This window comes from Mus musculus, chromosome 4 (genome assembly GCF_000001635.26).
Source record: "Mus musculus strain C57BL/6J chromosome 4, GRCm38.p6 C57BL/6J".
In the NCBI taxonomy this organism is placed as follows: Eukaryota; Metazoa; Chordata; class Mammalia; order Rodentia; family Muridae; genus Mus; species Mus musculus.
Window position 1 is genome coordinate 155,066,731 of NC_000070.6, and position 22,277 is coordinate 155,089,007.

General features: G+C 49.2%; 3 protein-coding genes across 49 annotated transcripts in view; 2 read left to right on the forward strand and 1 right to left on the reverse strand.

Annotated features, from left to right (window-relative positions):
• Positions 1-299: 299 nt before the first annotated feature.
• On the forward strand, positions 300-5,676 carry Pex10 (peroxisomal biogenesis factor 10). The gene is made up of 6 exons (NM_001042407.1): positions 300-444; positions 1,093-1,173; positions 1,933-2,339; positions 3,657-3,832; positions 3,911-4,046; positions 4,975-5,676. The coding sequence occupies exons 1-6, from the start codon at positions 339-341 to the stop codon at positions 5,041-5,043; spliced, it is 975 nt and encodes a 324-aa protein (NP_001035866.1). The 5' UTR covers positions 300-338; the 3' UTR covers positions 5,044-5,676.
• Positions 5,677-7,378: 1,702 nt separating this feature from the next.
• On the reverse strand, positions 7,379-19,641 carry Rer1 (retention in endoplasmic reticulum sorting receptor 1). 7 transcript variants are annotated; one of them, XM_006539131.4, is made up of 8 exons: positions 19,475-19,641; positions 16,379-16,584; positions 15,937-16,024; positions 14,069-14,173; positions 11,764-11,863; positions 9,982-10,060; positions 8,859-8,994; positions 7,379-8,298 (listed from the first exon to the last, which is right to left on the reverse strand). In XM_006539131.4, exons 3-8 carry the CDS (start codon positions 16,015-16,017, stop codon positions 8,209-8,211), a joined length of 591 nt encoding a protein of 196 aa, XP_006539194.1. In that variant the 5' UTR covers positions 16,018-16,024; positions 16,379-16,584; positions 19,475-19,641; the 3' UTR covers positions 7,379-8,208. The 7 variants fall into 7 exon arrangements, with proteins under 7 accessions (XP_006539194.1, XP_011248630.1, NP_001349910.1 ...); XM_011250328.3 differs by having other exon boundaries at positions 16,402-16,587; NM_001362981.1 differs by having other exon boundaries at positions 16,379-16,587; positions 19,475-19,623.
• The window catches only part of Morn1 (MORN repeat containing 1), a 61,865-nt gene continuing 56,500 nt past the window's right edge, over positions 16,913-22,277 (forward strand). For 11 of the 41 annotated variants that reach the window (XR_003955047.1, XR_003955041.1, XR_003955043.1 and 8 more), the window contains exons 1-2: positions 16,917-19,951; positions 20,691-20,762. Coding sequence is in view for 11 of the 41 variants with exons in the window: in XM_030253899.1 (XP_030109759.1) it covers positions 19,193-19,951; positions 20,691-20,762 (831 nt within the window). In the remaining 30 variants the exon portion in view is untranslated. Of the gene's footprint in view, positions 20,158-20,690; positions 20,763-22,277 lie in introns of all 41 variants that reach the window. The other 30 variants (XM_017320446.2, XM_030253901.1, XM_017320447.2 and 27 more) reach the window with 16 other exon arrangements.

The window sequence follows — 22,277 nt, forward strand, 5'->3', positions numbered from 1 at the left end:
TCCTGCCAGAAAACTGAACCTGAATCAGGCCAAAAACACATCTGCGAGGCTGAGCTTTCTCGGGGGTCCTACCCACTAGGTATCTACCTCCTCCCTGTCATTACCCGCCACTTCACTGTGCCGCTTCACCCTCCAAGCACAGACCACACCCCTCCCCGGGTAGCCCCACCCCTATGTCGTGGACACGCCCACTACTCCGCCTCCACAGATGTCACGCCTAGGCTCCGCCTTCGCCCGCGTGGTGTTCGCAGCCTCAGCCCCACGACGGACGCACGTCGAGCGTCACAGGCCCCGCCCACGAGGTGCGCAGGCGCGGTGCGAGCTCTGCGATTCGGGCCATGGCGCGGGCGGGTGCCCCTGAAGTGATCCGGGCAGCGCAGAAGGACGAGTACTACCTGGGAGGCCTGCGGAGCGCGGCGGGTGAAGCGCTGCACAGCCTAGCGGGTGAGCGTTCCGGGCACCCAGACAGGCGGCAGCTCCAGAGTTTGCTTGGAAAGCGGGGATCAAAACAGAGGTACACACTGCTGACCACATTGCAGGTCTCTGCTTTAGTGTTTCTCAAGCATTTGCCCATTTATTCTCCAGACGCCCCTACAGGGTGGACCTAACGTCATTACTCTCATAGGTAGACACGTGGATCACACAGGCAGGGATTTGGGATTTCAGAGAGCCGAGGTTTGATACTAAACAGGTCGCCTCTGGCTTATGTTGTTAGCACTACCTAGACTTTCCTGGGCTCCATGTCTCTAGGACAGTACCTGACTCAAGACAGTTACAGTCGGGGCTTCTTAAGAGGCGGTCTTCGTCTCGGAGACATTCCGGTCACCAAGGGCAGCAGAGGAGGTGAAGGGAGAGACGAGTTGTTGAGGGTCGTCTTAGGAGTGACTTGACTTGGACTTTACCTGCCCTTCGGGAGTGACAGGGTTTCTCTGTGTAGCCCTGGCTGTCCTGGAACTCACTCTGGTCAGTCTGGACTCGAAATCTCTGCCTCCCAAATGCTGGGATTAAAGGCGTGTGCCACCACTACCCGGCTGGGAGTCATCTTAAGAGAACCACTTCACCTCTCTAGAGCTAATATTTTTCTTCTCTCAGGTGCAAAGAAATGGCTGGAATGGAGGAAAGAGATCGAGTTGCTCTCGGACATAGCCTACTTTGGCCTCACCACAATTGCAGGTAGCTGTCTGTGCTCGGCAGGTCCTGGGCACTGAGGGGCCCACAACCCACCCAGGTCTGGAGGGGATGCTTGAAGGCTCCTGGAAATCACCTGCATTAGTCTCTGTTTCCGGGAAGGAAGATACTGGCCAGAGGGCACTCACTGCCCCAGACTTTCTCTCAGCAGGATGGGCTTTTCCATTTATGGGGTACGAGGCAGATAAAAAGGAAGAGGCTATCGAGTGGGGGGAAGGGTACGAGCAGGGTCATGGTGAGACACATGGAAAGATCACAAGGTACTCCACAGGGCTGGCCTCAGGAACAGGAAGTCAGGATTCATCGTCTGCATGGTGGAGTACTAGAAGCTAGCTGCAAGCCATGGGTAGGCTTGGGGGCTTTTTATTCTGACTCCATGTGACAGCGTCAGGTAAGCAGTGGTATGTATGCCTGATACTTAGGACTCAGCCATCATCTAGAAGGTAGAAAGCCACAAGATCGGATCCCATCACTTGGACAGGGGTATGAGTTCAGCAGAGGAAGGACTGGAAAACAGAATAAAGACTTAAGGGAGTAGGAACCAACAGGAGATGCAAGGCCCATTCCAGAGTGGCCGTCTCTGTGACATGGTGAAATCACAGCAAGGCCACAGTGGGTTTAACAAGAAGTTGTGCTGGCCTTGGCTAGGTCTCAGGGTGACTGGTGAGGCTGGAGGGGGGACGACGACACAGGCTGGCCCGGAAACTTGTCCCTGGACCCTCATCACTGTGTATTAATCCTCAGGCTACCAGACCCTTGGGGAGGAGTACGTTGGGATCATCCAAGTGGACCCATCCCAGCAGCGTGTGCCCTCCAGGCTCCGCCGTGCAGCGCTGGTTGCACTGCATGCTGTCTTGCCCTACCTGCTAGACAAGGCACTGCTGCCCCTGGAGCAGGAGCTGCAAGCCGATGGCGATGCTCCCCGGGCTTCACAGGGCAGTCTGCTACCTGGAGGACGCAGCCGATCAGGGGCACGGCGCTGGGTGCGTCACCACGCAGCCACCCTGACTGAACAACAGAGGAAGGCCCTCCAGCGGGCAGTCTTCATCCTGAGACAGGGCTTCGCCTGCCTCCATCGGCTCCACGTGGCTTGGTTTTATATTCATGGTACCTTCTACCACCTGGCCAAGAGACTAGCAGGGATCACGTATGTAAGTAGCCATGCCAAGGGGACTGATATTCAGGCAGGGATCCTCTGAGCAGCATACTTGGGGACCCATGCTGACATGATCGCAGCCAAGTGTTCTGCTTCCAAGTTGCAATCGAAATTCTGTACTTGGGAAAGAGCGGAGTTCAGTTTTATTTTCCAAGAAAGCCCAGGAAAAGGAAAAGAAATCCAGTTCCCACAGACTGAAGGTGGCAGCAGACTTGGGTGCGTGGGCGGGTGACTGAGTGGCCAGGTCTGGCCTCGGCAGAGGGCCTGTGGCTGTGTCCATTTCACTGTTTGGAGAAGTGTGTGGAGTGCAGGTTCTAGCCCAGAGGCTGGCCTTCCCATGCATCCCTGCCAGCAGAGGGCCCTGTTCATCACCATCCAGAGCCCTAACAGAAAGGCAAGATCTGAGGGTTTGGTCCTAGAGTGAGTACATCGCCTCACCACAGCGCTGGCCACACAACAGTCCATACTGACCTTGTTGTTGCCTCTGGCAGTCCCCTGCCTCAACCCTAGTTTCCTACCAGTGCCCTTGTATCCTGTCACACCAAAGACCTCGCCCTGGTATCACCTCCATCCTCACCACCTACCTCACCTGTCAGGGGATCAAATGCCACCTCTCCCCTCTCCCTCCAGCCAGTGCGCTCCTCCCACACTCACTTATTATAGACACACCCATAGTCTGGTCTCAGGCCTTAACTTCCTTCCATACTGCCAGATAAAGCAAAACCTGCCCAAGCAGTCATCTAGTTTAGCAGATGTGCCTCCTTTCCCAGTAGCTGCTGAATGCTGGGCACTGGGTTTTGCTGTAGGGCTTGCAGTTTTCCTGTTCCAGCCCAAGGCACGATGTAACCTGGTGTCTTCATTTCCCTGCCAGTGGGAAGGCAGAAGTGGAAGGCAGCATAGTTTTGTTGTGATGTGTATGGCAGATACACCACTAGCCAGAGCAGAGGCTAGACCAGCATCCTTAAGGGCCAGAGTATCAGAGGGACAGTAACCACCTGTCCAGGTCCCCTTGCTATTCTCCACCCCACTCTTCCTTGGGCTCCTTCCCTCCCCCTGAAGTAGTCCCCAGACAGCTCTAGAACCCTCATCCATTTGCCTGGTCCATCCAGACTCCTGGGTCTGTGCTGCGGATGCCTCAAGGTCACCCTATAGCTAGGGTTCCCAGTCACTACTTAAACCCATCTCCATGTTGGTTCTTGTTCTCGGGACACTGCCAGTGGCCAACAGGAGGCCTGGCTGAATATAAAACCTCCAGCAGACAAGAGGCCAGGTCCTAAGGGATCCTGATGGCCAAGGTCACCTGTCTTAACAGCTCCGCACTCGTCGCCTGCCTGGAGAGGACCAGAAGGCTCGCACTAGCTACGGACTGCTGGGGCTGATCTCCCTCTTGCATCTGGTGCTGTCCATGGGGCTGCGGTTGTACAGCTTCAGGCAGAAGCAGCGAGCCAGGAAGGAGTGGCGGCTGCACCGCAATCTATCCCACCGCAGGTGTGCAGGGAGCTTGAGGTACTTTGGTATGCCCCGATTTTGTGAAAGGTGTATTCACCTGTGTACTTACCCCCATAGGAGTTCCCTTGAAGACAGAGCCGTGTGCAGAACCCCACTCTGCACCCTATGCTTAGAGGAACGAAGACACTCCACGGCCACACCTTGTGGCCATCTCTTCTGCTGGGAGTGCATCACCGAGTGGTGCAACACCAAGGTACTCGCGCTCCCGGGCCTGCGACCCATGGCGGTTTCACTGCCCCAATCTCCCAAACCTCTTGAGTTGGAGATAGAGAGGTGGGCATCTGTGAGACATGAACCGTGCTTGGGGTTGAAGTCCCAGCCTTCCTCTCTTGAGGCCTGACTGAGGGCAGGTGAATGGCGCATGTTGGGTGCACATATCAGGCTACACTTACTGTCTTAATTTATACATTCAGAATGCTAGTACATGTGTACACACCACTGAACCGTTTCCAGGACAGGTGCCCAGAACATACCGCTTCAGTAAGCAGCCGGGCCCTGGCTGGCATGTCCAGCCAGTCAGCTACTTTTACTGTCCTGGCCAGAAGCCTAGGCTGCAAGTGAAAGGGAATTTTATGTGGCTGTGCCCTGCTATTAAGAGGCTGGTGTCCTGGGCCGCAGTACAGAAAACATAAGCATTTACTTTGCTAAGTCAGCAGTCTGCATAGTGGGCACTGTGTACCAGCTGTCTAAGTGTGGAATGTGTACCCTGCTTTCTCATAGATGGCAGAGCAAGCCTTTTCTCTTGAAAGGGAGCACTGGGATTCATCTAGAGTGAGACCTAGCGGAAGTTCTACAAGGGAGGGGCTAGAGTAGCACGCACAGACTGGTACCTTACTGGTGGGGCTTGCTGGGAAGATATGGCAGAGGCTCAGTCAAAGGGTAGAGCCCAGGAGAGGTCCTAGAGATCCAAGGTTCATAAGTACTGAGGAAGGGTGGGGTGGGCACTGCTATGCTGAGTCAACACTATCCAGTGCCTAACCCCTCTGGGGCTCGGGACCCTGGGAGAGGCTGATTTCTGGTTGATTGACAGCTGTGCATGATGTAAAAGAGGAGTTGATGCACTGGGGATCAGGGCCAGCTACGGTGCACAGCCAATGTGACAATCATACCCTACCCTGCAGACAGAATGTCCCCTGTGCCGGGAGAAGTTTCCACCTCAGAAGCTGGTCTACCTGAGACACTACCGCTGACAGCTCCAAGAAGTGGATGGAACTCATGGAAGAGTTTCTCCTCAGAACTGTGGCTGCACAGAAATATAAAACCTCCACACCGTTCTTTTGTCACATAAGCTACTACAGTTACCTGGAAAAAAGGGGGGGTCAGGTACAAGTGGGGAAAATTCAGTATGGGGGTGGGGTGGGAGAGTCTGTCACATGTAATTTACAGCTTCTTCAGTCTCTGGAGATAGTGGGCTTCCCCTCCCTTCCCAAGCCACACAGCTGAGCACTGCTTCAGAAGTTCAGGGTGTTTTACTCAGGCCTGTAAAGAAGAGGCCACCATCGGGCTGAGGCAGGGCTCAGGATAGGCTGGAAGGGAAGTATAACACTCTGGGCTCACCAACACCAGTACCCCCCCTAAACCCATGTTGCCAACTCCCTAAGAAAATGATGCCTCAGAGGCTAAGAGCACTGGATGTTCTGCAGAAGTTCTGAGTTCAATTCCCAGCAGCCACACGGTGGCTCACAACCATCTATGCTGGGATCTGATGCCCTTTCTGGTGTGCAGGCAGAACGCTATAATACATAATAAATAAATCTTTAAAAAAAGAAAAATAGAAAATGAAGGTCTTCATCTTGGCCTAGCAGGTAGGGAGGGGGTCTCCCTGAGTTGCACATTTTTAAAAACTGTATTAGGAGCCGGGCGTGGTGGCACACGCCTTTAATCCCAGCACTCGGGAGGCAGAGGCAGGTGGATTTCTGAGTTCGAGGCCAGCCTGGTCTACAGAGTGAGTTCCAGGACAAAACAAACAAACAAAAAAAAAAAAACAAAAAAAAAAAAAAGGGAACTGACTCCTGCAAGTTGTTCTCTGATCTCCACACATGTGCAATGGCTTGTGTGCAACCTAATACAGTTTTTTGTTTGTTTGTTTGTTTGTTTGTTTTTGTTTTTTTTGAGACAGGGTTTCTCTGTATAGCCCTGGCTGTCCTGGTACTCACTCTAGACCAGGTTGGCCTCGAACTCAGAAATCCACCTGCCTCTGCCTCCCAAGTGCTGAGATTAAAGGCGTGTGCCACCACTTCCCAGTAGTCGGTTCTTTGTATCATGTATTTCAGGGATCAAATTCCGGTCGGGCTGGGTAGCAAGCAAGCAAACAACTTTACTTGTTGAACACCTCGCCGACCTGGCTTGAGTGAGTTTTCTCCTATAAACCAATTTCCGTGCATCCTCTGATAGCTGTTCTCTGAGGAAACTAAGTGAGCCATGTCTGCTTGGAGGCCAGATAAACAAGTTACCTGTCTACCCAATGTCACTGCCGAATCTAGCTCCCTCTTGGCTTGTCCCTAGCTTGTTTCTTGCTTCCATTTGTCATTTCCAAACTTTAAAATGAACTCAAGTCAAAGATAGCCTGGCCTATCTTTAAGAGACTAATTCTACAGAAAAGGAACATTAAGAACAGAAGCTCAAGCTGGGTGGTGGAGGCACACACCTTTGGTCTCAGCACTTAGGAGGCAGAAAAGTTGGATCTCTGTGAGTTGAAGCTAGCCTGGTCTATAGAGTGAGTTCCAGCACAGCCAGGGTCACACAGAGAAACCCTATCTTAAAAAACCCTATCTTAAAAACTAAAAACAACAAACACACACACAAAAAAAACCCAATAGATTTAGATTTCATAAAAATAGTGTGAAGACCACCTCTGGTCTACAAGCAGTAAGTAGGGCTGAAGCCCAGACACCAGCAGTACTGTTGGATGCCACCATGCTCCTTGTGAAGGTCCCCTTACTGAGAACAGGACCCATCCCTCTAGGTGGGGCAGGGGACCAGGACTGCCAAAAGGTGACTTCTGGAAGCCTATGGGAAGACAAAGTCTGTGGGAACCTGGAACATAGCTACAGATATTTGCAGTACCGCGATTGGGACTCACACTGCTCTGGCCAGGTAGACCCAACTTTCTTTCCAGCACACAGGAGTCTAGTCAGCGATGAGGAAAATAGTGTGGGAAATGTAAACAAAAACATGCAGGGTTGGTGCCCCAAGTGCTCACATGGTTAAAAAACAAACTTACTTAGAACATTAGAAAATGTTCTAAGGTTAGGTGTACAAGATGTGACCTTTAAAAGGAGCATCCGAGTGGCCACCCAGGTGGCTGACTTACTCAGAATCTAACACCATGGGATGGATGAGAAACACCTCTAATGGGGTCTGAATAGGTCACAGCCTGGGATTGAAGAGCCTGCTGATACTGGACAGCCTGTCCCTCTGTACCTGTGGTGTCTGCTGTCCTGGTGCTAATTGGCCCAGTGGCTCCCTTGTAATAGCTGTGGCAAGCAAGCTGGCTTCAGTGAGGTGACTCGTGTAGACGAAGGCTGCACAAGCAAGGGACACTGTCTTTAATAAAACTGGGATTTAAAAGTCACTTAGTAAAATGTTTAAAGAGTATTATTTTTATCACATTAAAAAGTTTGACACGTGGTAGGTCTGTTTTCCCCATAGAAAGTAAAAGGCCATGCGATAAGCCCCAGACTTGGTGTGCTCTGGCCCATTCTCTTTCCTTAAAGAGCTTGTTGCATGAGAACAAGTTTAAATTAATCAAAAGCAAATGTTATATATCAAAGGAAAGTGTCAAAATAGTCTCAAACAATTAAAATATAATATATATTTATAATTCCAGGCCCTCAAAAGCAATCATGGTAGTTAAGAACATAGTTTTGAGTCATTATGATCGAGGCCAATTCGAGAAACATCTCTAGTGAGATGAGATTCAGACACTGGCATGAGAACCCCACAGAGCTCTGTGAAATCACCCTCAAAGCGGTACAGTCTTTTTCACAGCAGGAAGCAGGCTGGCTTGTCCCTCTGGCACAGAGGAGTGGCCTCAGCGGGGTCAGGAAGGCAGCTCTCCAGGGCCGCACTCCCGTCCTCCCTCTCGGTGGTTGCCACCCACCTCGCCTCCCAAGCCTACGGTTCACTACAATCTGTCCATTTCAAACACATGAACATCACTGAAAAAGAAATCAATGCAATTTGGTTTAAATGCCAGTTTCTTCAAGAACCTGATATTTCAGATACAAATCATTGAGGCTCCTCTTAAAAAGAAAATTCAACTTCCTCATAATCAACTACTTTATGTGAAGAAAAAGGCATTGTTACAATGGCTCAAAACCGTTCTTGAGTCCGTGTGAGAATCAGTCCAGCTTCTAACTAGCAAATGTCTTGCCCACGTCCTCCTTCCCTTTGTATCTCCTCTTCCCGTGTGTGAATGGTATGTACCGGTATTTAATCATGTGCTGGGAAAACAAACACACAAACAAACTTGAGTTACTTCAAAACAGTTTTCTGCTGAACCCTTTTCCCTAGGCCTGAACAGCCAAAGGTACCCCTCGATTGCTTCTGCCTAGCACAACTGAAATCGAGAAGCCAACAGCGTGGGGTTCAGGCATTCTAGCTCACTAATAGGCCTGTCTGAAAGCCCAACAGAACCTCTGAACAAAGAGCTGGGGAGAGTTCAGAAGGGGTACAGCTACACCACCAGTGTGGGGATGTGCCTTACCCGCGCTCTAGCAGGGCAACTGCAGGACCTCAAGCTTGCGCTAGAAGGAGCCACTGAGGCACTGCAGGCCCAAGCCCACCTGGCCCTACCCAGGGTTTTCCTACTTCCAGCAACCTTCCACGAAGGTTCTGTTCTCACAGAGGGCTTGCAGTCTGGGACTCACGGCCAGAAGCCGAGCACAGTCAGTCATCACACACAGAAAGCGATGGCAGCACTAAATGCAAGCATGCTTTTCCAGGGACTCTGCAGCCTCGGGCTGGTGGCTGCCGTGTGGCACAGCAGCGCTGCTGTCCTTACCTTGATTTGCCTCTTCATTGTGATACAGAAAAGCATGATGAAGTACATCACCAGGATCGGCCAGAACACTGGGACGTTAAAAGCCTCGAAGAAGGTACAGATCATAGCCACAAGAATGCCTTTTGTAGCTGCGTGCCTTAAAGCAAAGGGAGAAATTAGCGTGGTCTGAGGGCAGCACCAGGCAACTATCAAACCCCTCTGGCCTTTATAGCAACCAGAGATACATTAGAGATATAGCCTCATATCCCACATTCACAACACTTCCTGTCCTACACATAGCACCAGACCTGCAGAGTTAAAACACTCACAGAACCCAGTTTGCTCATTCAATTTATTGAGCCAACAAAGACTTTGGCTCCTTTGGGCTCCAGGGGACATTTGGTCCAAAAGACAGGCCAGGAGGTCACAGCTTCGACCTTTTGACAGAAGGTCCTCAGAGGAACTACACTACACTGCACCTACCTATGTTCTCATCACTCTCTCCCTAGTCTCCGCACTCCCAGGATGTGTGCTGTGTGGCCTTGAACTAAAGCAGTGCACACAGGAGGTACAGAGCCTAGAAAACAGCTATTGGAACCCTTCATTCTAGAACCAGCCTGATCTACTGACTCTAGACTATTGTGCCAACCCAAGACAGAGCATTGGGAAGTGGTGGTCTCCCTTGAAAAGCCCCGTGACACAACCCCATGCCTGTCCAGCCCAGCTATGACCCTTTAGATGAATGCACGCCACATGTAAACAAAGCACAACAAAATCCCCATTTTTGTTAAGAAACCAGTAACTAGGACAAAAACTGGCCTGCATCTTCCACAAACACCTTGAAGAAATAACAGCAAGACTGGTCAGGAGAAAGGACTTCCACTGTGTAGACAAGAGGAAGAGCAGTGGGAAATAATGCTGCACTTCCTTCAAAATGCCTTAAACAGGACTTTGAGTGTCCAAACACAAAGCAGCCAGTGTCTGAGGTGGATGTGCCAAGCTTGACCTGACTGTGACATGGCCACTACCTAGCGCATGTGTACCAGAATGACACCACATTCCCTGGACAATCACAACATTTGCAAAAGGAAGACATACATAGATGTATATATTTTAATGTTCAATAGAAAAAAAATTAACTCACCAAAATTTGAATTCTGGAAGCCTTCGAATGAAGGGACGAAATTCCTCATTCTGTTTGGTTGGTAATGAAGGGCCGTCATCTGAAAGACAGAGCAGCAGCTAGAGATGAAACATCTGTGTTTACCTTTGGATCTCTGCCCGCACTTCTGAGTCTTCCCTAAATGTTGAACCGGTGTGCTTCACACATGGCAGCACACTTCATTCGACTAAAGTGTGGGGTCCACAGTCAACGGCCAAAGTATAACTTACAAAGCACTTTGTCGCTTTAGAAAACTCAAGTGAGACTTTTTTTTTTCCTTTTTAAAGATTTATTTTTATTTGAGTGCTCTATCTGCATGTACACCTTCGTGTCAGAAGAGGGCATCAGATCCCATTACAGATGGCTGTGAGCCACCATGTGGTTGCTGGGAATTGAACTCAGGACCTCTGGAAGAGCAGTCAGTGCTCTTTTTTTTTTTTTTTTTTTTTTGGGGGGGGGGGGGACGGACAGGGCTTCTCTGTGTAGCCCTGGCTGTCCTGGAACTCACTTTGTAGACCAGGCCGGCCTCGAACTCAGAAATCTGCCTGCCTTTGCCTCCCAAGTGCTGGGATTCGGCACAGTCAGTGCTCTTAATCACTAAGCAATCTCTCCAGGCCTGAGACTTTTTAAAAAATAATAAATAAATAAATAAAATAAAAGACTTACACATTTTAAAGGTATTAACAAAAGATTTCTTCCAGAGCACCCAGGTTCAATTCCCAGCACCTACATGGCAGCTCACAACTGTGTGTAAATCTGTTCCAGGAACCCAATACCCTCACTCATACAAACATACATGCAGTCAAAACACTAATGTACATAAAATAATTATATAAAAAACTCAATCCCATACAGATTTTTCATTTGTTGTACTATATAGTTATATAAATAAGGACAAGGCCGGGCGGTGGTGGTGCACGCCTTTAATCCCAGCACTCAGGAAGCAGAGGCAGGCGGATTTCTGAGTTCAAGGCCAGCCTGGTCTACAAAGTGAGTGTCAGGACAGCCAGGGCTATACAGAGAAACCCTGTCTCAAAAAAAGAAAATAATAATAATAATGAAATAAATAAATAAGGATAAACTAACATTTACATAAAGCAGGTAACAGAAAATGTAGGCCACTTAGTGGTATGTGCTATAATCCTAGCACCTGAGAGAAGGATGAATTTTTATGGCCAGTATGGAATACACAGAAATCCATTATCACAATAAATACAAAGTGCCAATGAAATGCCTCAGCAGGTCAGGACACCTGCAGCCAAGCCAGGCGATCTGAGTTTAATCCCTGGAAGCCACATGGTAGGAGAAACCCATGACAGGACGCAGAGATAGGTGGATCTCTGAGTTTGAGATGAGCCCGGTCTACAAAGTGAGTTCTAGGACAGCCAGAGCTACACAGAGAAACCCTGTGTCAACAACAACAAAAACCCACACCCAAGAACGTTTCGACTGAGAAACCAGGGCACACCCAATGCCTCAGCCTGTCCCGACTCCTGGCAAGCAGGGTCCTCCCGGTCTGCGCTGTACCTCTGCTATAACTGCTCTGGCCGTACGAGAGCACGCCCAACAGTGACCCCTGCGCCCTACACGTCCTCCCATGTGACCCTGGATGTGTTGTTTAAACCAAGAGCTTCACTTTTCTCCTGAGCCTTCCCACAGCTGCACAGGGTTTAGTGAGGGTCCTGATCACACACAGAGCCCACGAGCCCAGGTCCAAGTCCCCAGGAGGATGCACTCTGACAGCACCCGTTGGCCCTGCTGTACCTGAGTCTTCCATCAAGGAAGGATCCACTTTGGGAGAAAGGAACGCAATGAAAAGGTTTAGGTGGTAAATTCCCAAGGCGTAGGTCACAATGTACCAACCCTGGAAGAAAAGGAAAGCATCATCAACAGCAGCCCAGCCAGCCGGAACCAGTTCACTGAGCCCATACCCATGAAGCTCTGTTGCACCACAAACATGGTTTCTTCAAGGCGAGGGGATAAGCAATGGCTGCTCCACAGCAACCACTCACCTCACTCACCTTGGGAGTCTGACAAGACCATGGCAACCGAGGCCCAGACAACAAGCATCTTTAAGGGTCTAGGCAAGTGCGCCTAACCAGGACTGCAAGCTGCAGCAGAAAAGAAAGCTCTCCTCCACAGACACACTGCCCTGCCCTCGGGGCTAATGCAGGATGGACATCTGAGTAACATTCAAGTGTACTCCTGCCTCAAAGCCTGCTGTGAGCACACATGCTCGCACGACGTCTACAACAGAAGGTCAGCTATGACTGTACACATGACAGCTGGCAGTCCTCTGTAGACAACTCACAGCGTTAGAAACACTTCACTTGAAATAGTAACCTCGGGCTGGTGAGATGGCTCAGTGGGTAAGAGCACCCGACTGCTCTCCCGAAGGTCCGGAGTTCAAATCCCAGCAACCACATGGTGGCTCACAACCATCTGTAACAAGATCTGACTCCCTCTTCTGGAGTGTCTGAAGACAGCTACAGTGTACTTACATATAATAAATAAATAAATCTTTGAAAAAAAAAAAAAAAAAAAGAAATAGTAACCTCACATGAGAGATCTAGAACGGAGAACCAAGAAATCAAGAGAAAAGGGTTTTCTGTCTTTTCTTTTTCCCCTTTGTTTTGTATTTGAGACAGGGTTTCTCTGTTAGCCTTGACTGTCCTGGAACTCACTCTGTAGACCAGGTTAGCCTTGAACTCAGAGATCCACCTGCCTCTGTCTCTGCCTCCATAGTGCTGAGATTAAAGGCGTGCATCACCACTGCACCCAACCTCTTCTCATCCCATCTCACCCCTGGCAAAAATCTACAGTTTTTGAACCCAGCTTTCCATTGAAGACAATGAACTGGGAACCCCTGCAGTCCTAACATTAACACAGTAAAGGACTGAGCTGACCCAGTTCACTTCCAGAACTGTGTCGTACTCCTTAAAGGCCCGTATTTTTCATATAAAGGAAACCTTTCTGCCTAAGAATTTTTCAAGTCAGACAACTAGAAACTGGATATAAGAGTCAATTTTATGCACATATGCTATCGTGTTGCAAAGCCAAGCCTTGAGGAATGCCAGGTCAGGCACAAATCTGATTCAGAGCACAGAACAACCAACCTGTGCGCTCTGCCCCACCCCCAACCCAAGGCTGCCCGTCCAGTCTTTCCACTAGTGAATCGACCAAGTTTCAATGAACTCAGCACTAGTTTCAGACATGCAGTGCAGATCAAATCCTTCAAGCATAAACTAGAGAGTAGCTCCCACCATCATGCTAACCCAGCACTGCGTCTGCTCCTAGGAATAAATTCATAAATGAAAACTATAAAGCCCAAGTGTCTACATTTACTCAAGAATTTCACAGCAGTGAATGTATCAGTAAATCAAAGTGTTGTCTCATGTCCTAATGTCCTCCTAAATATCAGGAGGGAGGGAGGGAGGATGGACGGACAGACTTTAAATGCGGAAATACCTTTCATGGATGCAGAGGAGAAAATGCACTAGTGGAAATCTTGAAGCTGCCTTTCTCTTGGCTAACAGACATTGAAAAGCCTCCAACCCAGGTGTGCAAGGAATTCTTGGAAACCAAGTGTCTAACTGGGGAGCAGCAAGCTCCAAACAGACGCCTGAGTCGAAGCCACCTGTCCAAGACACTCACAGACAGCCTAGGGACCTGAACAACTGCCTTAAGCCACCCATCCTTTATCCTCTTAAATGTTTCACCCTCACTGCCCTCTTTAGCCACCCAGAAGTAGCTTAGACCCAGAGTGCAAAAGTCACTGTGCACCTTAAGTCTGCAACACTCCACTCAAGAATGCAGGGACCAGCTTGTCCCCAGAGACACACAAGGTCTAAGGTACCACAGGGTCTGTTATCCACAAGACTAGCCTGGGCACACCGAGAACTCTAAATAAGGAACATAATAAAGTCAGGACAAACTGTTACCAATCCTCTCTAATCAGGTGGTCACACACCTGAAATTATTACAGACCACGTCTTCTAAGAGACATACAATCAACATTCTAGCCAACGGCACATTTAGACAATGTGAAGACAGCTAAGACCACACTTACTTGTAACAGGTAAACTCTAATCATGTAGACAAAACTCAGGCCCAGTGTCACAACCCACCGGACGGCTGTGTAGGGGGTAGACTTGTCCAGCCAGGACTGATAAATCTGTAAGGCAGAATAAAAGGCATACATTAGCCCACAATTCCCATGTACTACAAAGTGCACTTTCTGAAATAGCTAGGTTTCACTTTTAAAGACCTATTTAAAACACCAAGAGGTTATACAATATATACAGTGTATATATATATATATATATATATTATATATAGTACTATATATTATGTATCTATTATATATACACTGGGATGAAACACTGACTATAATTAATCCAAAATTTATCTGCAATAATTTCTGAAACAGATCCGATTCTTAAGCAAAAGCATTATAAAATCATCAAGCATAAAAGACTATATTACAGCATTAACCAGAAACATTATAAGTAAGATCAACTTCACCCAAAGGAAGGATATAGGCTACAGAGGAGCAAGTCCACACCTTAAACCCACTGTCGCATGGTATAACATGCACACTATAACTCATACTGTGGCATACATACTGTACCCCACATACTGTAACATGTATATTGTAACCCAGGCTGCAAAATGCACACTCTAACATGCATACTATAACCCACATACTGTAACATACATACTGCAAACTATACTGTAACACATACTATAACCCACATACTGTAACCCACACTGTAACAAACTGTGACACAATACTGTAACCCAGATGCTATAACCCATACTACAACTGTAACATACTGTGACTCAATACTGTAACCCACATACTGTAAGCCCAGATGCTATAACCCATATTGTAACCTGCATACTGTAACACATATACTGTATCCCATGTATCCACACACATGGGTCAAATCCTACCCAAAACCTATTTTCCCAAAGGATCTCTCTGAGCCCCAGATTTGACTCTTAAGTCTCCAGGACCTTGCACTTGCCCAGCAGGCCCACATTGTCCTTGCCTGTCTTCAAAGTGGCTGGTCACAGGTTGACTGTTGGCAGCCAAACCGTGCATTTACACATACCAAAGCTATAGTCATTACTATGGAAACGCTTGGTTTTTCTATAAACACACACACTTCATGTGCACATAGATATGTTTTACATCTTAACTCTGAAATATAACTTTATGTTTTAATTATAAGCATTTTTAAACATTCATGATTACATGAAGTGTGCCTACCCACCAAACAGCTTCAATAATTATCAACAGATTGCTGTATGTTACTTTCTTAAAAGCATGGCAAGTTTTTAACTGAACCATAGTATCAGCTCACTGAGTCAGACTTGCAGACAGTGAGTGTGTGAGGCAGCTCAAGTACAGCCATACATAGTGACCTACTTCTACCTGGGCCAGCATCAGAGTCTCCCACAGAGCAACACCCAACAAACACCTGAGGGCAAAAGAAGGCTGAGGTTTACCAGAATGCGGGTGTCAGGTTGAGGAAAAGGAGGAGTGGAAAGAGAAGATCAAGGACCACTGTTGTCTACACCATCGAGATAAAAGGATTTTAGTTTAAAGAAGGAGGGGAAGGAGGAGGAGCAGGAGGAGGAGGGGGGAAGGAAAAGGAGGAGCAGAAGGGGAGGGGGAGGGAGAAGAGCAGCAGCAGCAGCAGCAACAAAACAGAAACAGGAAGAGAAGTCTCCAGTGTCCAGACCCCTCTACCTGACCGTTTCCTGGAACATGTGTACTCATGGCAAAGAAACCAGCCAAGGCCTGAAAGCGAAAGCTTCTGCCCAGGGCAAGCTGTAGGCGAGCTTCTCTCTCACCCTTCAGGAGAATCTATCTGTCAGGACACACAGCTTCCCTTCCAAATAGTTCTAATGATCTACAAATCTACTCACCTGTCCAAGCCGTGAGAAAAATCTGTACACCACCGAGGGCTTCCCATGGACAGAGTCTCCAACACTGTCCCCTTCAGACATTCTGTAACTGAGATAAATACAAAATTCTTTTAAAAATAAATAAAAAGCATTCAGGGATATGAAAACGTTCCCCTCTACTGACCAGTCTGTCAAGAACTTTTTATGACTTGACATTTCATCCAAAGCATCTCTTTGGGTTTTCACCAAGCACCCAGTCCTCCTGTTCTGTCCTGGATCTATACTCCAGGGCCAGGCCCTCTCCCCATCACCAGGACTAGCAGGCAGTCCATCTATCCGCGACCCTGTTTCTTATCTAGCAACTGTGAAGGTGACCCTATCTGCCCCTAGCCATTTCCAATGCTGCACGGATCCCAGGCAGAATTCACTGTAAAACCCAGACAGCCAAGAAAACCATCATTACCCTTGATTTCACAGAGGACAGACCTCAGCAGTGCTAGGCCTGGCAGCAGCTCAGGTCCAGCTTGGTATCCAGCTCTTCAGATATAGACTCAGGGAAACTGCTAAGTGATGGGACCTCTGTCATCAGTCCTACTTGAGAAGCAGGAGGGGAAAATCTTGTGGTCCTGGTCCTCTCAAGTCTATGAGCAGTGCCTGTCCCAGGTCCCTCTGCTACCCACAGGGTGAAGAGGAGAAACAAACTGTAGTTCAAGTATGACTTAAATCTACTTGTGCTGAGCAGCTGAAAGGCCTTCAACACCCTCTCTAGCCACAGTCAGCCTGAGGTTCACCATGTGCAAAATGATGCTCTTCTAAAGGCAGACACACAGGCAGCCTTCAACTGCAGCCAAGCCCTGAGCTTGGTCTTAATGCTCCCAAAGCAGGTAGGAAACCAGGCTCACAAATGCTGCAGTGTGGCGGCAGCAGGAGAGATCCAACACCTCCAGCCCACCCTGCCTCAGCCCTGGGGTCCTTTGGAACCAGATATAAGTGGCCACATAATGTGACAACCTTCGCAGCACCCACAGAACTCAGTCTCAAGTCTGCAGTAAGAGTTGCCAGTGTGCTGCCACTTCCTGGGTCCACTGAGTACAGTGCTCAGAGCTGCCCAGGAGAATGAGAACGCCCTTTGGCCTCAGGTGTGTGCATAAACGAAATGCTCACAATTTAACTGAAGAACCTAGTTGTGGCTCCCCCTATCTGGGGGACTCCACATTTAAATAGAGGCCACATTAGAGTATACTACCTAGAATGGCCATTCCACTTAGGCCAAAGCCCAACTGTGTTAGTCAAATTCTTTACCCTATAGTATACGAAAATGTCCCATTATTTTACAGGGATTTTTAAAACACTTTTGTGCCAGGCGTGGTGGCGCACGCCTTTAATCCTAGCACATGGGAAGCAGAGGCAGGCGGATTTCTGAGTGAGGCCAGCCTGGTCTACAAAGTGAGTTCCAGGATAGCCAGGGCTATACAGACAAACCCTGTCTCGGAACCCCCCCCAAAAAAACAAACAAACAAACAAAAAAACTTTTGCTTAAATTGAGACAAGAGTAGTATTAAAAGGAAAATACTAGGCCTGGTGGCACACACCTTTAGTCCCAGTTCAGGAGGCAGAGGCAGGTGAGTTGAAGTCAGCCTGGTCTATATAGTGAGTTACAGACCAACCCATCTACACAGTGAGGCCATTTTAAAGAAAAAACGATGGAGCTGCTCCTTTAAAGTCTGTACTCTAAGCTGATCTTAAAACTCTGTTTCAGATGATGCGTAGAAAGCCTACCTAGAACACATTAGTCAAGTTTTGATTATCAGACAAACATTGCTCTACATCTTGATTAAACTCACTGCCAATAACAACCCGAGAGAGGCAGCATAGAGATTAAGAATGTGAACTTTGGAGTCCCACTGCCGGCTTCAAATCCCAGCACTGCACTTCCTAGCAGTGTGATCTGGGACAGCCACTGAGGAATGCCTGGGGTTCGGACCTGGAAAACGGGGCGAGCACCTCAGTGCCTTCCTCAAAGGGTTCTCATGAGGATCTACCGGCAGCCTGTGGTGAACCAAGTGCCAGCCCTCAATGTTTCAGACTTGTTCCTGGGTTAGGGCAGCCCTCATACCAGCTGTTCTAGCTGCAATCCTCTTCTCTCCATTCAGACTAAAGGTCAGAGAGGCCCTCCATGCTGTCCACAATGACCACCGTTTCCACGTTTCCATGTCACGTCACTGTTTGCATTTTCTGTAACAACTGTTTTCCAATCCCTTTCTAGTAATCTCTCAATCTCCTCTCACCGGAATGCACGCTCCTCCCTGAGGGACCTTGATTTGTTTTAGGATGGGCCTCACGACCTACAGTGCTTGTCACATATCTACTGAAATTGCTCTATGCTCTGTCACAAAAAAAAAAAAAACAAGACAAAAACTGTTCTAAGGGGGACAAGTACCACACACAGAACATTACCCCCGTGTTCTGGAGCCCATCATTTGTCTAGTTTCTGCAATCCATCACTCCTAAATTAGTAATACACCACAGAGAAGAAAGCGCTCTGCACAGCATCTGGGGGTCGCTGCCTCTTGCACCTGCATGCCTCAAGAGTTGTTCCCTGTCAACCCTTCCAGACCCTGCCCCTCTGAGTCCTTCCCTCTCTGGGCCCCTCTCACCTTTGGGGGTGGGGTGGGAAATGATCATCTTGGATCATCCCCAGCCCTTTCTCTATGTTCTACCTCCACCGCAACCAGTTCCCCAACACACAACCTGGATCTAAGGGGCTGAGTATGGGTTTACTGATGCTCTTCTGAGCACCTTAATGAGGGTTAAAAAAAAAAAAAAAACTCACATCAAAAAAACAGGCAGTTCCAAGACGTATAACTAGTCTCTAAGTCTTCCCCCCGCCCCCAACAGGGTTGCTCCATGTAGACCAGGCTAGCCTCAAACTCACAGCCTCTGCCTCACATAAAGGCGTGCACCACCACCTCCTGGATAGTATCTGTTATTAAGAACTAAGAAAGAAAAGCCACTGGGGGTTCTCAATGTGGAAGTATGAAGCCCTCTTGCACTGATACCCTGCTAAGGGAGACAATGTAGCCTTATCTGCTCCACGCTGGAAGTACAGCCTGGAGGGCTGGACATTTTACTGCCTTAATGTCACCATATAATCTAGACCCATTTAACCAGCACCCCTTCGATCCATTCAGTAACTGTCTTCGCGCTCGGGCTTAATTCCTACACGTGTGCCCCGAAACTGAACACGGTAGTGGGGTAGCAAGAGGACACCTAACACATGCCGCCTGGATCTGTGCAGGCAACAACAGGCCACCTTCCTCCACGACCTGGGGCCGGGGGGTCGGGGCGGCGCGCGAGCCGCGGCGGGCAGCGCTCAGCAGTCCCCTCGCGCACCCCTCTCGGAGATCGGCCCGCCCCTGGCAACCCCTCGCCAGGCTCAAAGGCGCTGCCCGGCCCCGCCCGCCCGCCGCCCGCCGGCTCGCCCGTGGCCTTGACAGCCCAGAGGAAGGCGGTGGTGTGCCGCCCGACCAGGTCCGCGCCACCAGCCCACCCCCAGCACCTCGCAGCTCCGGTGCAGCCGAGCCGCGGTCTCCCTCACGGCTGCGGAAGGAGGATGGCGGGCAGGGCGGCCGCCAGAGCTCGGCTCCGGATCCGGGAAGCTGCACAGGCACTTCCGTTCCGTCCCGCGGCGCCTCCAGCCGCCAAGATGGCCGCGGGGCGGGGCCCAAGCTCCAACCATTTCCGCTTCCGGTATGGACGCAGAGGCCGTTGGCGGGAGCGCTTCCCGGCGGAAGGACGGGGTTGGCGGAAACGTGCCGTGGTGCACAGGCGCATTGACGTCCTCAGGCTCCGGATCCGGCGCCGCTGCTTCGGATGTTATGGTCTCCTGGCCACGCCCCATGGCAACCGGAGGCCAATGGAAGGCAGCTTTATGGTTGCTAGGGAAACTTTGGCGGCAAGATGGAGGCAGCTGGCGATCCCTACCAGGCTTCGCTCCAGCCGCGTCGGCACTCGCCGAGACTGCCGCCGCGAAACGGTACGGGCTGCGTCTCCCCGCTGGAGCTCCGTCGCGTTCGCGTGCTCCACAGGCGTGGTCCAGGCTGCAGGCTCACGGCCAGCCGACCCTGCGTCAGGGGGGGCAGGTAGAGCTGAGGTCAGGCTGGCTGGGTGAGCACACGAGGTTCGCCCAATGCAGTCTGATGAAAAGTTGTTCTAAAACCGGAGAAACAGGATCGATATGAGGTCAGAGTCCATGCTAGTGCCACTGTCTTCCCGTCCCAGGCTGCGACTTGCTGGCAAGAAAGCAGTGGGGTTGCTTATCCATCTCAGGAACTGAGAGATGGGTGTTGGGTGTGATGTCTCAGAGCTGGCTGCGTGATAAAAGATGAGGCAGCCAGGAGTAATTAGGAGTGAGTGTGGATTTTTGTCCCGTGGGGACAGGAGGATAGTGACGGTCCTGGCAGGGTGGGCTCTTTGCTGTATCCTCACGGAGCTTGTTGACTGCTTCCGTGCCCTCACCGCCTCCTCTTAAAGAGCCTACAATCAGCTTTTGTCTTAGCCCTCCTCTGGCCAGGCCTGCCTTTCCCTCAGTACTATCCATGTAACAAAACCCAAGCAAGGGAGAGGGAGCACCCATCTTGAGCAATTAACCATCCTGTCATGTTCAAGAGACTGATGAGAAATGACCTGCAGACTACTCCAGACCCTGAGCTGCCCCATCTCTGTGTCTGTTGATGGCAAACCATTGCTATGTTCATCTTCTTTTCCGAACACAGGCTATGGCGTATATGTATACCCAAATTCTTTCTTCCGCTATGAAGGAGAATGGAAGGGAGGCAAGAAACACGGTAAGAAGCCTGTGATCATTGCAGAGCTCATTCCAGAGCCAGATTCCTGAGAAAAGGTGTGGGAGGCAGTCAGTCTTGTACCAAGCATAGCCTGGTACTGCGCCTGCACACTGGGACTACCACTTGGACCCAGTCATGGTGGAACCAATGTAAGACCAATTCTTGTAGGCTTGGAGGTCATCACATGCTGGTGGGTGGTGGAACTATTGGTGGGAGGGAAAGAGTGGGGCAGTAGACCCAGAGTGTCACACACAAACACCATCATGGCGTCCTGCATGCTTGTTATTGGACATCCAGGCCTCTAATCATCAGCCTTAGTGTCTCTGTATTCAAAAAAAAAAAAAAAAAAAAAAAAGGTAAACATGGGCACGAAAGAACCCTGTTCTCTCGTGTCTGTGAGCATTCCAGTTTATAGAATATACCACCAGACAAAGGCCAGGCGATGTGGAGGTTTTGCTGTGAGACATTATTGAATCTGTTGATTCCTGGGGAAAGGCAGCTGTGTTCTTAATAGGCTGCCTCCTGTTGCCTCTCTTACAACATGGAGGCTCTGCTGTGTTTTCCCAAGCTAGAGTTAATGGAAGCGAGGTATCAGGCTTTGTTTCTAATAAGAAAGAAATCAACTCCGGAGGCAGAGGCAGGGGGATCTCTTCAGTTCAGGGCCAGTCTTTTTTTTTTTTTTTTTAAGATTTATTTATTTATTATATATAAGTACACTGTAGCTGTCTTCAGACACACCAGAAGACGGTGTCAGATCTCGTTACAGATGGTTGTGAGCCACCATGTGGTTGCTGGGATTTGAACTCCGGACCTTTGGAAGAGCAGTTGGGTGCTCTTACCCACTGAGCCATCTCACCAGCCCAGGGCCAGTCTTAATACAGAGTGAGTTTCAAGACAGCCAGAGCTACATAGAGAAACCTTGTCTCAGAAAGCCAAAAAGTAGAAAGAAAGAAAGAAAGAAAGAAAGAAAGAAAGAAAGAAAGAAAGAACCAGATTTTTAGGAAACCTTGGCAATAGAGGGAAAAAGTACAAAATGAGCATGCCCTGGAATGGTCCTTGCATAGACACACACACACAGAGACACACGCACCAAAGAAGTACTGAGTCTAGACTTTCCGTTGTCTAGACTCTACCTGCTCCATAAACAAGAAGGTTCATCGTATCTGCTGGCTATCAGAATCTTTCTCATTTTCTTTTATGTATCTTTTTGTTGTTTTGGTTTAGGTTTTTGAGACACCGTCTTGCTAGATATATAGCCCAGGCTGGCCTTGAACCTGTAATCCTTTTGCTTTGGCCTCCAAAATGCACCACTGCACCCAGCCTTTACCAATATTGTCTTAATAATTTGTTGTTGTTGTTTTCTTGTGACCCCAGAGCCTGTACGAATGAGGCAAGTGCCTCACTGGCAGGCTGTATTCTTAGCATCTTTCAGCTTTTGCTTGGTGTTTTTATCACAACGATGTTTCTCATTTTTTCACCACCATTAAGGATTTGTCTTCTGTAAGCAGGCACTGT